This window comes from Nestor notabilis, unplaced genomic scaffold (genome assembly GCF_000696875.1).
Source record: "Nestor notabilis isolate BGI_N333 unplaced genomic scaffold, ASM69687v1 scaffold23954, whole genome shotgun sequence".
Classification (NCBI taxonomy): domain Eukaryota; kingdom Metazoa; phylum Chordata; class Aves; order Psittaciformes; family Psittacidae; genus Nestor; species Nestor notabilis.
Genome location: NW_009926350.1, coordinates 48,517 through 61,347, shown reverse-complemented (window position 1 = coordinate 61,347; position 12,831 = coordinate 48,517). Strand labels below are relative to the sequence as shown.

General features: G+C 47.7%; 1 protein-coding gene across 1 annotated transcript in view; it reads right to left on the bottom strand.

Moving 5' to 3' along the window:
- Positions 1-272: 272 nt before the first annotated feature.
- Positions 273-12,831, bottom strand: part of CRB2 (crumbs family member 2) — a 35,065-nt gene continuing 22,506 nt past the window's right edge. The window contains exons 7-13 of the mRNA XM_010013494.1: positions 9,714-10,661; positions 8,299-8,855; positions 7,265-7,430; positions 5,553-6,420; positions 4,088-4,204; positions 3,486-3,612; positions 273-491 (exon numbers count right to left, since the gene is read on the bottom strand). Of these exons, the coding sequence (XP_010011796.1) occupies positions 273-491; positions 3,486-3,612; positions 4,088-4,204; positions 5,553-6,420; positions 7,265-7,430; positions 8,299-8,855; positions 9,714-10,661 (3,002 nt within the window). The remainder of the gene's footprint in view (positions 492-3,485; positions 3,613-4,087; positions 4,205-5,552; positions 6,421-7,264; positions 7,431-8,298; positions 8,856-9,713; positions 10,662-12,831) is intronic.

The following is a 12,831-nucleotide window of genomic DNA, read 5'->3' as shown; positions in this document are numbered from 1 at the left end:
CACACTCCCTCCCCGGCCCCTCCACATTTTCTTCCCCTCCCACACTTTACTGGCAAATCAATTTTACACAGTTATTGATGGGATGAGCTGCAATAACCAAGCTCATTCAAGCAGCTGAATCTTCCTGCAAGTAACAGCAGGCCGTTTCCCCGTAGCCTATGAAGTAGCTTAAAGCAATACAGACCTGGCCTACAAAAAACACATCCCATGACCTAAGACACAGACGCTGCTTGTTAAAGGACAACAGGGCCCCTGTTGTGTGACCCCAGGTCTCATATCAGCCGCTCGGTTGGGGGCATCTTGATGACGTTCCACATTTCCACTCGAGCCCCATCTTTTTCTTGCCGGCTCGGGCTGTACGTTCCCTGAGTTGCTCTCCTCCTCTTCAGGACAATCGCTGTGGCTGCAACCACTGCCAAGAGCAGGGCAGCGCCTGCAACCCCAACTGCTCCCACCACGGAGGAGTTGCTAAGATGGGCCCACACCGGCTGCTGTGGTAGAACAGGGTGTTAGAGCTTCCACGCGGCCAGCGCTGCATTTCACATCCCTCATCCCCATTCCCTCCCTCTGAGCTGCACCGTGCTGCCAGCAGTGCTGGACAGGAGCTTCCCCCCCTTCACTGTCCCCTCCCTGTCACACAAGAGGCCAGGGCCTGCAGAGCAGCCTGGGGACCCTTTCCCTGCTTCCCTCTGGCCCGCACGAGCCACAAGTTCAGCCAATGGCCCCAAACGCGCACCGTTCTGACCGCGGTACCCATGGGAATGTCTAACAGCCATCACTTCATAAAACATTGATCTGCACAATGGTTTCAGTCATTCCTGGCAGTTCCCTGGAGCAGGGTGGCTGTGACGGGGCAAGAGGTCACAGCTGCTGTTGCTGTTGAAGGCTGCTGGCGAAACCTCACACACCTGACCTGGAAAAGCTTTTGAGTGTCTTTGAGTTGACCGAAACAGAACAGTATGTACAAACCACCCTTAAACACCCTCTATACAACGCTCCTTAAAGGGATGTATAGATCTTAATCTGTAAATTAGCACCTAATTTAACCTGCCATTTAAAGCAGATGTAATTGTGCCATTGCTGCCTGAAAGGGGGAATGGAGCCAGAGCCCCTCACCAGCCCCTGAATGGCTGGGGCAGTCCATGGGGCAGGGAGGGCAGGAGCAGAGCAGCTCAGAGCCAGTGCTCTGCACGCTCTGCCTGGTCCTTCTAAGGTCACGTCTTCATCACCACACACGCCTTAAGAAAACTGGGATGGGGTGGTTCTGCTGCTGCAAGTGCTGGAAAAAGGTCAAGGTCAAAGCAGACCTTGCAGGTGCATCTCCTTGTCATGGCAGGGCCTTTGGCACCTTTAGGACACTGTCCATCTCCAACCGCGCTCCTGCCACTTCTTGCTGACTCGGGCTGTAGGTTCCCTCTGATTGGCGCCTCTTCCTTGCAGTGAGAATCATGAATATGAGACCAATACTGAGTAGCAGTAAAGAGCCACAGGCTACAGGGACAGCTACTTCAATTAGTGGGGAGGGGAAGAGAGCACTTGGAGTCCCTTTCTGTAAGAGAAATTAATGAAGAAACAATGAAACTCCCGTGGTTACAGTAACTGCAGTCGAAGAACCCAAAACGGTCAGAATTAGGGGCAAAAAGTTTTCAGAAAAGCAAAGGTACCATGTACCTGAATGGGAATGGACAAGGAAGGAACAAGAACAGGGCTTGAGGGCACCTGCACAGAAAATGCTCTTGTCCCTTCTTTAATCTCTCAGCAAAACATGTTCAAACTTGGCATTAAAAATAGTCCATTTTAAAACCCAACTACAGACAGCAACACTTTGGAATTTTTCTTTCCAGTTCAAAACTAGTGGCACATCAATGACACTCTAAACCAACGTTCAGTGGTGCCTCTGGTGGAAGGCAGAGAACGTATTTAGCTGTTAAACTATCCAGTGCAACACGATTATGCAGAGTTGTGATTGTGCGCTTCCTCGCAGATCGTGGGACAGGAGCTGCAGGAAGTTTCAGGCTTAACACTTAACAAGTCCCAAAGCCAAAGGGAAAACTAGGATATAAACACAAGAGCTGACCTACCTTGCTGGAACTTCATGAAACCCCGGGGCAAAAGATTTTAAATAATGGGAACAGCGATTGGCGAATACAAGATGCACTGAATTCACAGCTCAAAACCACGCAATTACAAAGGCACATATTTAATGTCCCCCCTAGATAAAAACGCTTGAAGACAACTTGCAGCAGGAAGGGGAGGATGTTAAAAAGGGCAGTACATGGATGGGAGATGGAGATGATAAAAGGCCCAAGTACTGAGGAGAGAAACCTACCTGAACACGTATGCTTTAGGTTCTGGTGGGATTAAGGATGTGTGGAACACAACAACAAAGAATGAAATAAAACTGTGGCATTTTTGTCATTAAGAAAGCTTTACAATAGTTCTTATTGCTAACAATAGGATCTGCCACCTTACAGATAAAACCAGAAGAATTCCAGCTAGATTATTTCCAGCATTTGGATGCCTTACAGCCTATGCTAATGCCACAAAGCAATGCAGCACAGGAGGAATAATCCCCCAGTACCTGGAAGCCCTTCTGCCATTTCACATGCCTGAAGCTCAGGAGGATGCTCCGAGTCTGCCAAAACTCAAGGATGTGCTCAGGGTTAGTTCTAGCTTTGCACAGCATGCAGGTTAGTCACAAGAACCAACACCAGCAGCCCGCCCTGCTGCCTGTTGGTGGGAGGAGAAAGAGCAAGAGCGCAGCTATCACCCTTCTGCTTCCACAGCTATGTTCACAGCAGCCCCAGCCAGCAGCCATGCCCTGTCCTCCTCCCTGCACCCCCAGGCCCTGGCCTTTAAAGAGGGAAAAGAGAAGACAGTTCTGCAAGAAGGTAGTGGGGAGGATGAAAATGGAAACAAGGAACCTACAAGAAGTGTCCTGAGACAGGAGACAGAGATGCCTGAAGGAGTCTTTGCATGCAAACTGGAAATGTCAGAGTGACCCCTTGGCACATGCATTACAAAACCCTCAGTAACAGCAACAGCAGCAGACCCCACCATGGCACACAGCCTTGTCCATGCAGTTTGGGTTAGTACATTCCCAGGTTACCAAACAAGCTACCACTCCACGCAACAGCTTCACACAGAAAAAGCAAGTCTTATACACTGGAGACTCACAAGCAACAGCACTGCAAAAGAAAAGTCATTTCCCACTTTGAGTTTCCTTGGTACCAGCTGATTTCCCAGTGGTGCTGACCAGGACACAGCCAGGGCCTGCGGCACGTAGGCAGCCTCAGAACCACCCCAGCCCCCAGGACTCTGCTCTCTACGCAACGTGGTCTAGTGGCAGGGAGTTGAAACTGGATGAGCTTTAAGGTCCTTTCCAACCCAAACCATTCTATGGTTCTATGATTCTAAGCTCACTGCTGCTGCACCTCATAACCTAGTTTGGGAAGACAGGAGCACAAGCAAAGAGAAGTACTTACGTTGATGTCGCAGCGCTCTCCAGTGTAGCTGGCGCTGCACAGACACTCGTATTTGTTCTCAGAGTCCTGACACGTGCCCCCGTTCTGGCAAGGGTTTGGATCACACTTGTTTACATTAATTTGACAACTGGAAAGGAAAAACATACTGGAATTAAATGAGATCTGTCACGTGTGTGTTTGTGCCATAGAACACAAAATCACAGAGTCTAAAATAGCCTCATTCATTTGAAAAGTTCTTGTTGCACTTTTTTCAGGTGCTTTCTCCAGGGTCCAACAACACTGAGTTTCTCCCCGTTCATCCCAATCCTCTTTTTGTCATGCCTGTGTGACTGAAGCCAGTTCAGGTCTGTAGCACAGTTAATGAATCCTCATGAGGCTCAGAAGTACTTGGAAGCAGTTCACACTGCAAAAATTGGTATTGTCAGCAGGAGCGTATCGAGCTGCCTCTTGGAAAAAGAACCGCTCACACGGTGTTGGAGCAGTTGTTTGAATGGCAAAAGGATGTATCAGAGGAGGAAGCACTGAACCTGCTCAGGCAGCCCACGGGTGTAACAACTGGAGCACCAGCCCCTTTTTGCAGGCACCAGGGAACCAGCACTTACTTCCTCCCAGTGAAGCCTGGCTTGCAGGTGCAGTTGGCTCCCCAGCTCTCACTGATGCACTTGCCACCATTCAGGCAGGTGAAGTTCTTCCCACATTGCTCAGGTGGGAACGGCCATCTGGGAAAAAACAAGAGACAACCCTTAAAGCAACCAGGTTTTGGGGCAGGTAAAAGTGTATTTGGGCTGGTGAGGGCCATAGCACAGTCACTGGTATTTCTTAGGAAGGAATTGAACACAAATGGAGAAGGGAATGGTCTCAGAAATCATCCATAATATCAGAATATTACCCTGAGCACGCCCAGAGAACACGCAGGAGCTGTCCCAATACTGGGACTTTCCTCACACAGTTGCTTTTTCTTGCTGATGAAAATATGAAGAGAAGCAGGATACTGTTGGAATACCAACGTGCAGCACAGCAAGGCCACTGAGAATAACCCAAGTCCCAGATAACTGTCTGCACCAGAATGGAGTAAGAACAGGGAATTGGAAGTGGGTAGATCAGATAACTTGAAGCTCAGCCACGTATTAATGTTCAATTTCAACAGGCACAAGTGGATGGAAGTCTAAGTAACATGTTGATTCCTACCTCCTTTACCAATATGTAGTCACCATACGTTGGTGACTGAAATATGCTATTTTTGCCATACTAATACAAATGCTATAAATACAGACTTTGCCAAAAACCCCAGCCCTTCTCCTGACTCCATACTGATTTCCCACCAGATTTTACCTGAGCTCCCTCAGGAAATGGGCACTGCTAAGCACTACAGGCAGTAGGTGATGGGTAAATAACCTTTTTTTCTCCCAGTGCACATTTGATAAGGAGCAGGATACTCAAATACACATCGTTTTTAGCCAGTACACAGAAACAGTGCCCCTCGTCTTAGGTCCAATGCCATAAAATACAACCAAGCCCTTCACTGAAGGAATGCTGCTAGTCAGTGTAGGAGTGCAGGTGTATTTTTATCTAGTATTATAGGAAAATATTTGCCAGGGTCAGGCTTGTTTCCACAGAGGGAGTAGCAATGGGCATTTCCATAAATAACCAGTCAGGGATTCCTCCTACAGGTCGTCTCCAGAAACCCAGCATCAAAGATTTATCAAAACCAGCATTCTCAGTAGAGGTTAGACTGTCCCCTACTGCCCTCTGCCCAGAAACCCATCCCACTGGTACCATTCCTGTCGCTCCAGGACATGCAGTGCACCTGGAATTTATAACACAGGACTTGCACTTTAAACAGCTCTGAAATGCAGCATAGAGCTAATCCACAGCAAAAGAAAGGATCCTTATCCTGTATGAGACTGAACACCCATCAGTGAGGATTTGGACCTGGACAGCACCTTCCAATTCAGGGCAGAATTCAGTTGCTTCACCCACCAGATACTTACAATGAGAAATTTTCCCAAAGTGTCCCAAAGCAAAAGTCCAATTTATGTGCTGCATCAAACCAACCAAGGCACTTACTCGCAGCGAGGTCCCGAATAGTGAGGAGGGCACTTGCAGGAGTAGCCATAAACCCCGTCGATGCAGGTAGCCCCATTCAGGCACTGGTGCCGCACGCAGTCATCCACGTTGATGTCACACCTCTTCCCAATGAACCCCCGGAAGCACTGACATTGGAAATCTGCTACTGCATCGACACAGTCCCCGTGCACACAGGGGCTGGACTGGCAGTCATCAATGTCAGCCTCACAGAGCAGCCCCCCCCAGCCAGCGCTGCAGGCGCAGCTGAAGGAATTGAACAAGTCCTCGCAGGTACCAGCATTGAGGCAAGGGCTGGAAGCACAAACATCAGCCCCGGTGCAGCCCAGCTGGATGGTCCTTCTGCTGGACTGCTGGAACTGCTCTGCCTGAGGGTACGAGAGATGGGCAGTGAAGGGCAGGTAGATCCCCCCGATCCTCACTTGTCCGAGGCAGCCAGTGAAGTTTTCAGCTACAACAACGAGCACGTTGTTCTTCAGGAAGTCCAAGTTCCCAGCAGTTCCCTGCAAAGTCATATTAACAGAGTCATCCAAATGAACGAGCCATCTGGAAGAAAGGGCAGATGGCTCTTCCATGGACACAGAGATGGTGTGCCAGGCACCGTCCGTGACGGGCTTCTGACTCAGGAAGCTGACACCTTCGATGCTATTCCCACTCCTGATGTCAACAAGCAGGGAGGAGTTCTTAATGGCTATGTGGAGGGAATCCACTTCTTCCACAGCCCGAAGCAAAACAGCATCTTCATCCCTGGTTCTGAAGTCCATGTGGAGGCTGCTCAGAGTTCTAGTCACTGATGCATTGGTGGTAAATTCAATAGGAGCGTAACTATCAAATGTTGCATTTGACAGACCTAGAAATAAAACGGGTGGGGTAGAGCATAAGGGATTTGAAAGACAATTGGTGTCACGTTTGAGACAGACCAATGGCAAACTCCTGGCACCCTCTCTCCTTAAGAACCATGTAAGCTTAGTGTGAGCAGGATTACAGCCCTAGCTGCTGGCATCCTTAAAGCCCTTCCTGTTTACAACTGCACCTCCAATAATAATAACCAGCTCTTGTGTAGCAATTTTTACTCAGCATTCTCACACCACTGCACAGAAATACTATTCCCCTTTTACTGCTAAAAAACCCACAGCATAAGTCAGGAAAGTGACACATCCAACGCTCCTGAGGTGGGATGGCAGAGCTGGGAACACCCCAACACCCAACTTCCAGGACACTTCCAAGCCACTAGACATCCCTCCCTCCACATCAGGGCATCATTAGCCAACCAGTCTGCTTATTCTCTAGGGTTCTGTCTTAGGAGAGAACTGAGACACATTTGCAACACTGAACTGGTCCTATGTGGTGAGATAACCCAAGATTCTGGAAATGGCTGAACCTTACAGAGTGCAGGTCCTTGCACTGCAATGATAATAAGGTAAGCAATCATTCCACAAAAGTGGACAGGTTCCTCCCTGATCAAATCAAAGTAATAGAAGAAAACACCTTTGAGAACCATCTTTGCTCTATCACAACCTGCTGGTAAATCCATAAAGTGCATGCTGCCTGCAAGAGCATGTACCCAGGCACCAGTCCATTCCCCTTCTGTGGCATGGGTTCGTAGTTGTTTCAACAGTACAAACTAGGAACACTGGTTATTGACAGTGAACACTGGGGTTTTACCATCAGATCAGCAGGAGAACAGTACTCACACACATATCCTGCTGGAACATCTATACAGGTGGTAGCTTCAGGACACGGGTCACTTTCACACCAGACTCTCTCTTCACAAAATTTCCCAGTGAAATTTGCTGGGCAGCTGCAGTGGAAGTCATTCCACGTGACAGTGCACGTGCCCCCATTCTGACATGGTTCAGACTGAAAAACAAAACAGTGGAATTTAGAGGTAGGGTAATTCCTCTTTAGATCTAAGAGAATTTGGTAGAAGGAAACGTGACAGCAAAGATTAGTACAAGCAGAGCTTGAATCAAGACAGAAGGATAATTAAAATAGTGACTCAATAGCAGTGAAGAAAGCACAAGGGTCTCTCCACAAGAAATTCCTGAGACCCTTCCTCTCCCTGTGTGCACTGGTGACGATCAGACACTCCCCAGGCAGAGTTCCATCAACCTGGAAAAGATCAAAGCACTAAAGCAAAGGTGAGAAACAGAACAAACAAGCTGCAATGCTTCTGGAAAGTTCTGTTACTAGGACGACAAGCCTAATACCAAAGGCATGAGAATATGTTATAGTACCAGGAGCAAAAAGGGCAAAATTAGGGAGTATGGCCACCCCACCTTCATGTGTAGTACAAAGGAGAGGCAGCTGCTCATCTAAGAGCACTATGGAGACAGTTCCTTTTACCATCCTTGCTGAAGCAGCAAATTCCTGGGGAAAGAGGTGGTTGTGCAATTGAAACAGGAGAAAGGGAGGCGCTGGAAAGGTTACTGCTGGGAGGCTGGAGACTGGAACAAGTGTGTGGGCTCAGCAAAACGGAGAGAGGCGCCACAAGAGTGGGACTGCCCAAGTTCTTCAAACTACAAAAACTACAGGGGAGCTAGAGAAAACTTGCTGCTAAAATCGTATGTAAGTTATTGAGTGACAAAGGAGCATATGGGACCATGTGTCCTTCAATAATTAAAAAAAAAAACAAACATTTTCCTGGTATCAGCAACAAACTTTCCTGTAATCACAGAACTATAATAAACACCTGCACACATGTAGAGCCAAATGAGAGACATCATACCTTGCAGGTGTTATCAGAGATGCAACCATTCACCAGATTACCACTTTGAGTCCTATTGAGTTCCTGGGGCAAACCGTAGTTCTCAACTTGAAGAAGCTGTATCTGGTGGCTGTTCAGCTGGAGGTCTTGCAAACAGCCTTTAAAATAACCTCCCCACATATCTGCACTGTCTGGGTTAGGATGCCCACCTATATACACTTCATAACCACCTAGAAGTGGTCTTGCTATGAGCTGTCCCAACTCCACATACGTGTCCGATTGGTGAGCACCAACAATTCCTCCTTGGAAAGACAGAGCTACCAAATGTCTTCTCCCATCAACCAGATCTTCTGGAAAAGTCACAGTATCTGCAGACAACACCTGTATCTGCAGCCTGCCATTCCTCAAGTACATGGTGAGGCAGGAGGCAGTTTCATTGCTGATCTGCAATAGCAAACCATGAGGTTTCCGAGTCCGAATGAAAAAGGAGATGTTGAAGTTTGCACCAAGGTTGTCAGAGAGGGTGAAAGAGGCAAAGCTGGTGGAATTTTCTAGGCCAAATGTTGCTGCTGGGCGCTCTGGAAGAGAGAAGAAATGCACATCAGTTCAGTAACAACAGGAATGCAGCTGGCACAGGGATATTCTAAGCAGCAACTCCTTATGAATGGGGCAAGATGTCTCTTCCCAACACTTTCAACATGGATCAGGGTAATTGTACTCTCTCCCCACACAGGTTTGTGAAATTAAGTAGGTGAATGTGTCCTTTGCTTTCTCTGGAGGGCATACATTCAAGCACCCAAGTCACAAAGAGGGAAATACAGCTCTAGCAGAGCCCTTGCCATGTAGGAAATTGACTCAAGGACTTTCAAGCTACAAAGTTGCTTTCCAAATTTGTAAATTTGGTAACAGCAGAAGACCTTGTCCTTGCCATGCTTTGGGCTCAGGGGTGAAACAAAAAACTGGAACAGTATTACTATAAACCTTGCAGGAACAGAAGAAAAATACAAATAAATGTGATTTTAACTCAAAACTGTCAAAGAGCTTCCTTTAACACTGTGTTTTATCTACAAAGCAATACATTCCTCTTCACCCTCAACTCAGAAGCTCAAGATCAACTTTCCACAGTAAAACAACTTCCCAACCCTCCTGCATTCGCACAGGTCTGATACAAAGATAAAGTCAGAGCCTCTGGCTCAACAAGGAATAACACCTGCACCACAAAACTGACAATCATTCCTGCAGGAGCAAGTGACAGGAAAGGGATCAATGAGAATTTTATTCACAGAGAGGTTTGCTTTAGTTTTCTCACTGGTCAAGTAGAAAATACTGCTTCCAGAGCTAGCATCGCTGCTTATCTGGTATCTTTAATGCTTATCTAGTATCTTTAAAGCATGAGTGACAGAGGAGCTGGCAGATGTAAATCACGTGGCACTTACCATATGAGCAAGCTGGGCCTCCATAAGGCCTGGAACAGTCACACCTGAAGGTTGACCAAAGATCCACACACAGCCCTCCATGGAAGCAGGGCTGGGAGAGGCACCACTCGGTCCGGTCACAGCCCCGCTTCACCGGGGAGGACTCGCCTGCAGGCAGATCCGCCGGGAGCACAGCTTCAGTGTCTACCTGCAAGTCTTCCATGCAGCCAACAAAGCCTTGCTGGCTATGTGTGTTGTTGGCCATTGGATCCTCAGCACCTCCAACATACATGTTCAGGAAGGTATGTGGGACCAAAGCAGTGCCATGAGGGACAGGAGAGCTCTTCAGGCAGACTCCTGCATCGCAAGAGTCATGCCAGAGCTTTAGTTCCATAGTGGTGTGCAGAACAACTTCAACTTTATGCCACTGGCCATCATCAACTCTCAGCCTCTCCAGGAGCAGCAGGTACCCAATATCCTCCTTCTTCAGTCCTGCATGCAGAATGCCATCATAGAGCTCCAGGAACAAGTATTCAGCTTCATGGCCTCGGTAAAATAGGATAGCGCTGGGCAAGGTGGTTCGGAAGCGGAGGGACACGCTGGCAAGCTGATCTCCTGCTACGTCCCTCCTGCTCTGATTGTTCACGGGCAGCTCAATGAGGAGATACCCTCTGGAAGCAAAGGAAAACGTTGTTGGTGTTGAGCATGTGGCATCATAGAAACCAGGCTGGCACTGGCACAGGTGGCCGTGACTCTCAGCTTGGTAGGTTGGGATGCACAAGGCCTCATTTTGGCAGTCATGCGTCTGGCACCCAGTGAGCTTGACAGAGCAGTTCTTCCCTCCCCATATAATGCCATCCTGGCTAGGGGCACAGTGGCAGGTATAGTCAGCAATGCCATCCTCACAGACAGCTCCATTCTTGCAGGGACCCTCCTCACACTCATTGATGTTAACAGCACATTCCACACCTGCGAAAGAGATTTAGAAATGGGATCTCACTGCAGGGGATTGTGACTCCCTTTCCCAGACCAAGCCTGGCAGGCACAGACTGCTCTCCAAGCCATTCTCTTCAGGAAACCACCAGAAACCAAGAGCTCCCAAGAAGAAGCCCCACGCTCACTACAGAGTAGCCTACCACTGACATAAGAGCAAAATAATCCCATACTTCTGTGCTGTCCTCCAGATGCTGCAAAGAAGGGGCTATTTAGAGAGCTTCAGCTGGTCAGCTCCCATCATCCAACAGACTGTCCTCTCCCAGACAATCTCTAACACTGCAGGTAATCAACACGCGGAGGACATTAAAGAAATGTAACAGCACAGAGAAGGATTTTATGCTTCTTTCATAATAGATTTGCTACACTGAAACTCAAATTAAGTCTATAGAACTGACCAGAGCATGTTCCAGGCACCATTGTTGCAGACAGCATTAAAATGGGAAGTTATTGGAATGCCTCAGTTAAGAAAATTCAAATTCAGAGATGACCCTGAGCTGTAAAACACTCACAAAACTCGATTCACTACCAAATAACAAACAAAACATACTCCACAGGCATTTTGCTGTACTTGCACTAAGCTGATTTCAGTTCTGTCCAGAAGTGAACTGGGTAAAAAGTACCGCACTGCAGTCCGTCTGTCTCCTGGAGGCACGTGTACCCCAACAGTGCTCAAGTAAATTACAAGATATTACACTCAAATCTGGCTAATGAAATTCTGCTGTCATTTTCCTGAGCATCTCCAGACTGACAGAGGAGCCCTTCTGAACCAGTTCACTTTATCTAGCCCATAACACTGGTTTTCACTAATCTTCAGAGACAGTCACACAGATAAACCAAGCATGGATTATCCCAATCTAATAGCATTACCCGCTCGAATCTAGCCAGCGAGCACAATGAGGACAGCAGAAAGAAAAAGAAGGAATTCGCACACAAAGGAGGGGAATCAAAACACAAAAGACATTTGGAAAGAAAAGCCACTAGACAGAATGTGCTTGTCAAAGAGATTAGAGAGTTGCCTGAGGGGAAGAGATGAGGGGAGATGGGGCATTAGGAGCACTGGAGCTGGACTTGATGTGTGATAAAAAAGGGAACTTAGCAAAGAGACAGGCTTCTGGGATCTTGATAGTTTGTCCCCCTCATGCTCCAGCAATGCCTCACAGTCTTGCACAGACCTGTAGTACCCTGCTCCCTAACCAAGCTGCTTTACTCCTTTCAGCCTCAGTGTTTAGTGCTGTTACCAGTGTTATCTCTGCACACTGGTGAAGCTTCCAGCTCCAAAATGTTGGTGTGTGTCAGCAGAGGGACGGAACACATACGGAGCTCTGAAAAGCACTAACAGAGAAATGGAAGGCTCTGGTAATTCTGCACTTTCCAGCTACGCCAGAGCTGTTCTCTAGGCAACATTACCTCAGATTCCTCTAGGACACAGCTCTACTGACTGACCTAAACTGCTTTAGAAGAAAACTGCTGGGTAGTGCCTGTGGAAAAGCACTGAATTTGGTTAATAACATCTGCCTTGAACAAGAGCTCAACTGATGGACAGATTCAGAGTTGCTAATACTACCTCAGCACAGGCCTTCTTCTCCAGCTTTTAATGCTGGGCTTGCCCAGCACACAGAACCTGGGGAGTGATCTTACCTGTAAAGGAAGCAGCAAGGATAGAATTGAGATTTCAGCACAAAGCTATCGTCAGACTTGAAGGAAATTAATTGGAATAAATAGAATGTAATGGACATCTCTCAGCTTGGAGAATCCCAGTCTGGGAGAAGATGGGAAGACTTCAATCAGAATTCAGAAAAATCGGTTAAGCAGAAGTACATGGCATTTTCTGAGTTATCAGTGGGCTCTCAAAAGTGTAAGAAGCAAATCTGCAGTCAGATTTAAGGGAGGCAGCTGCTGAATGGTGTCAGAAAGACAGGTCTGGTACAGTCCCAAATCCTTGAGATGCTGCTCATTTCAGACAGAACTGTTGATATTTACAGGGCAATGAGGAGGATAAGATAGCATCAGTTTGGATAACAAAAGGAGGGATGCTTTCAATCTCTGCATTTCTGAGAAGGCTGGGAGGCAGGGTGGGGAGCCCCATTTTCCACATCACATTCCTGACCTGACCACATCTCCCTTTTCCTCCAGCCAGTGTGCT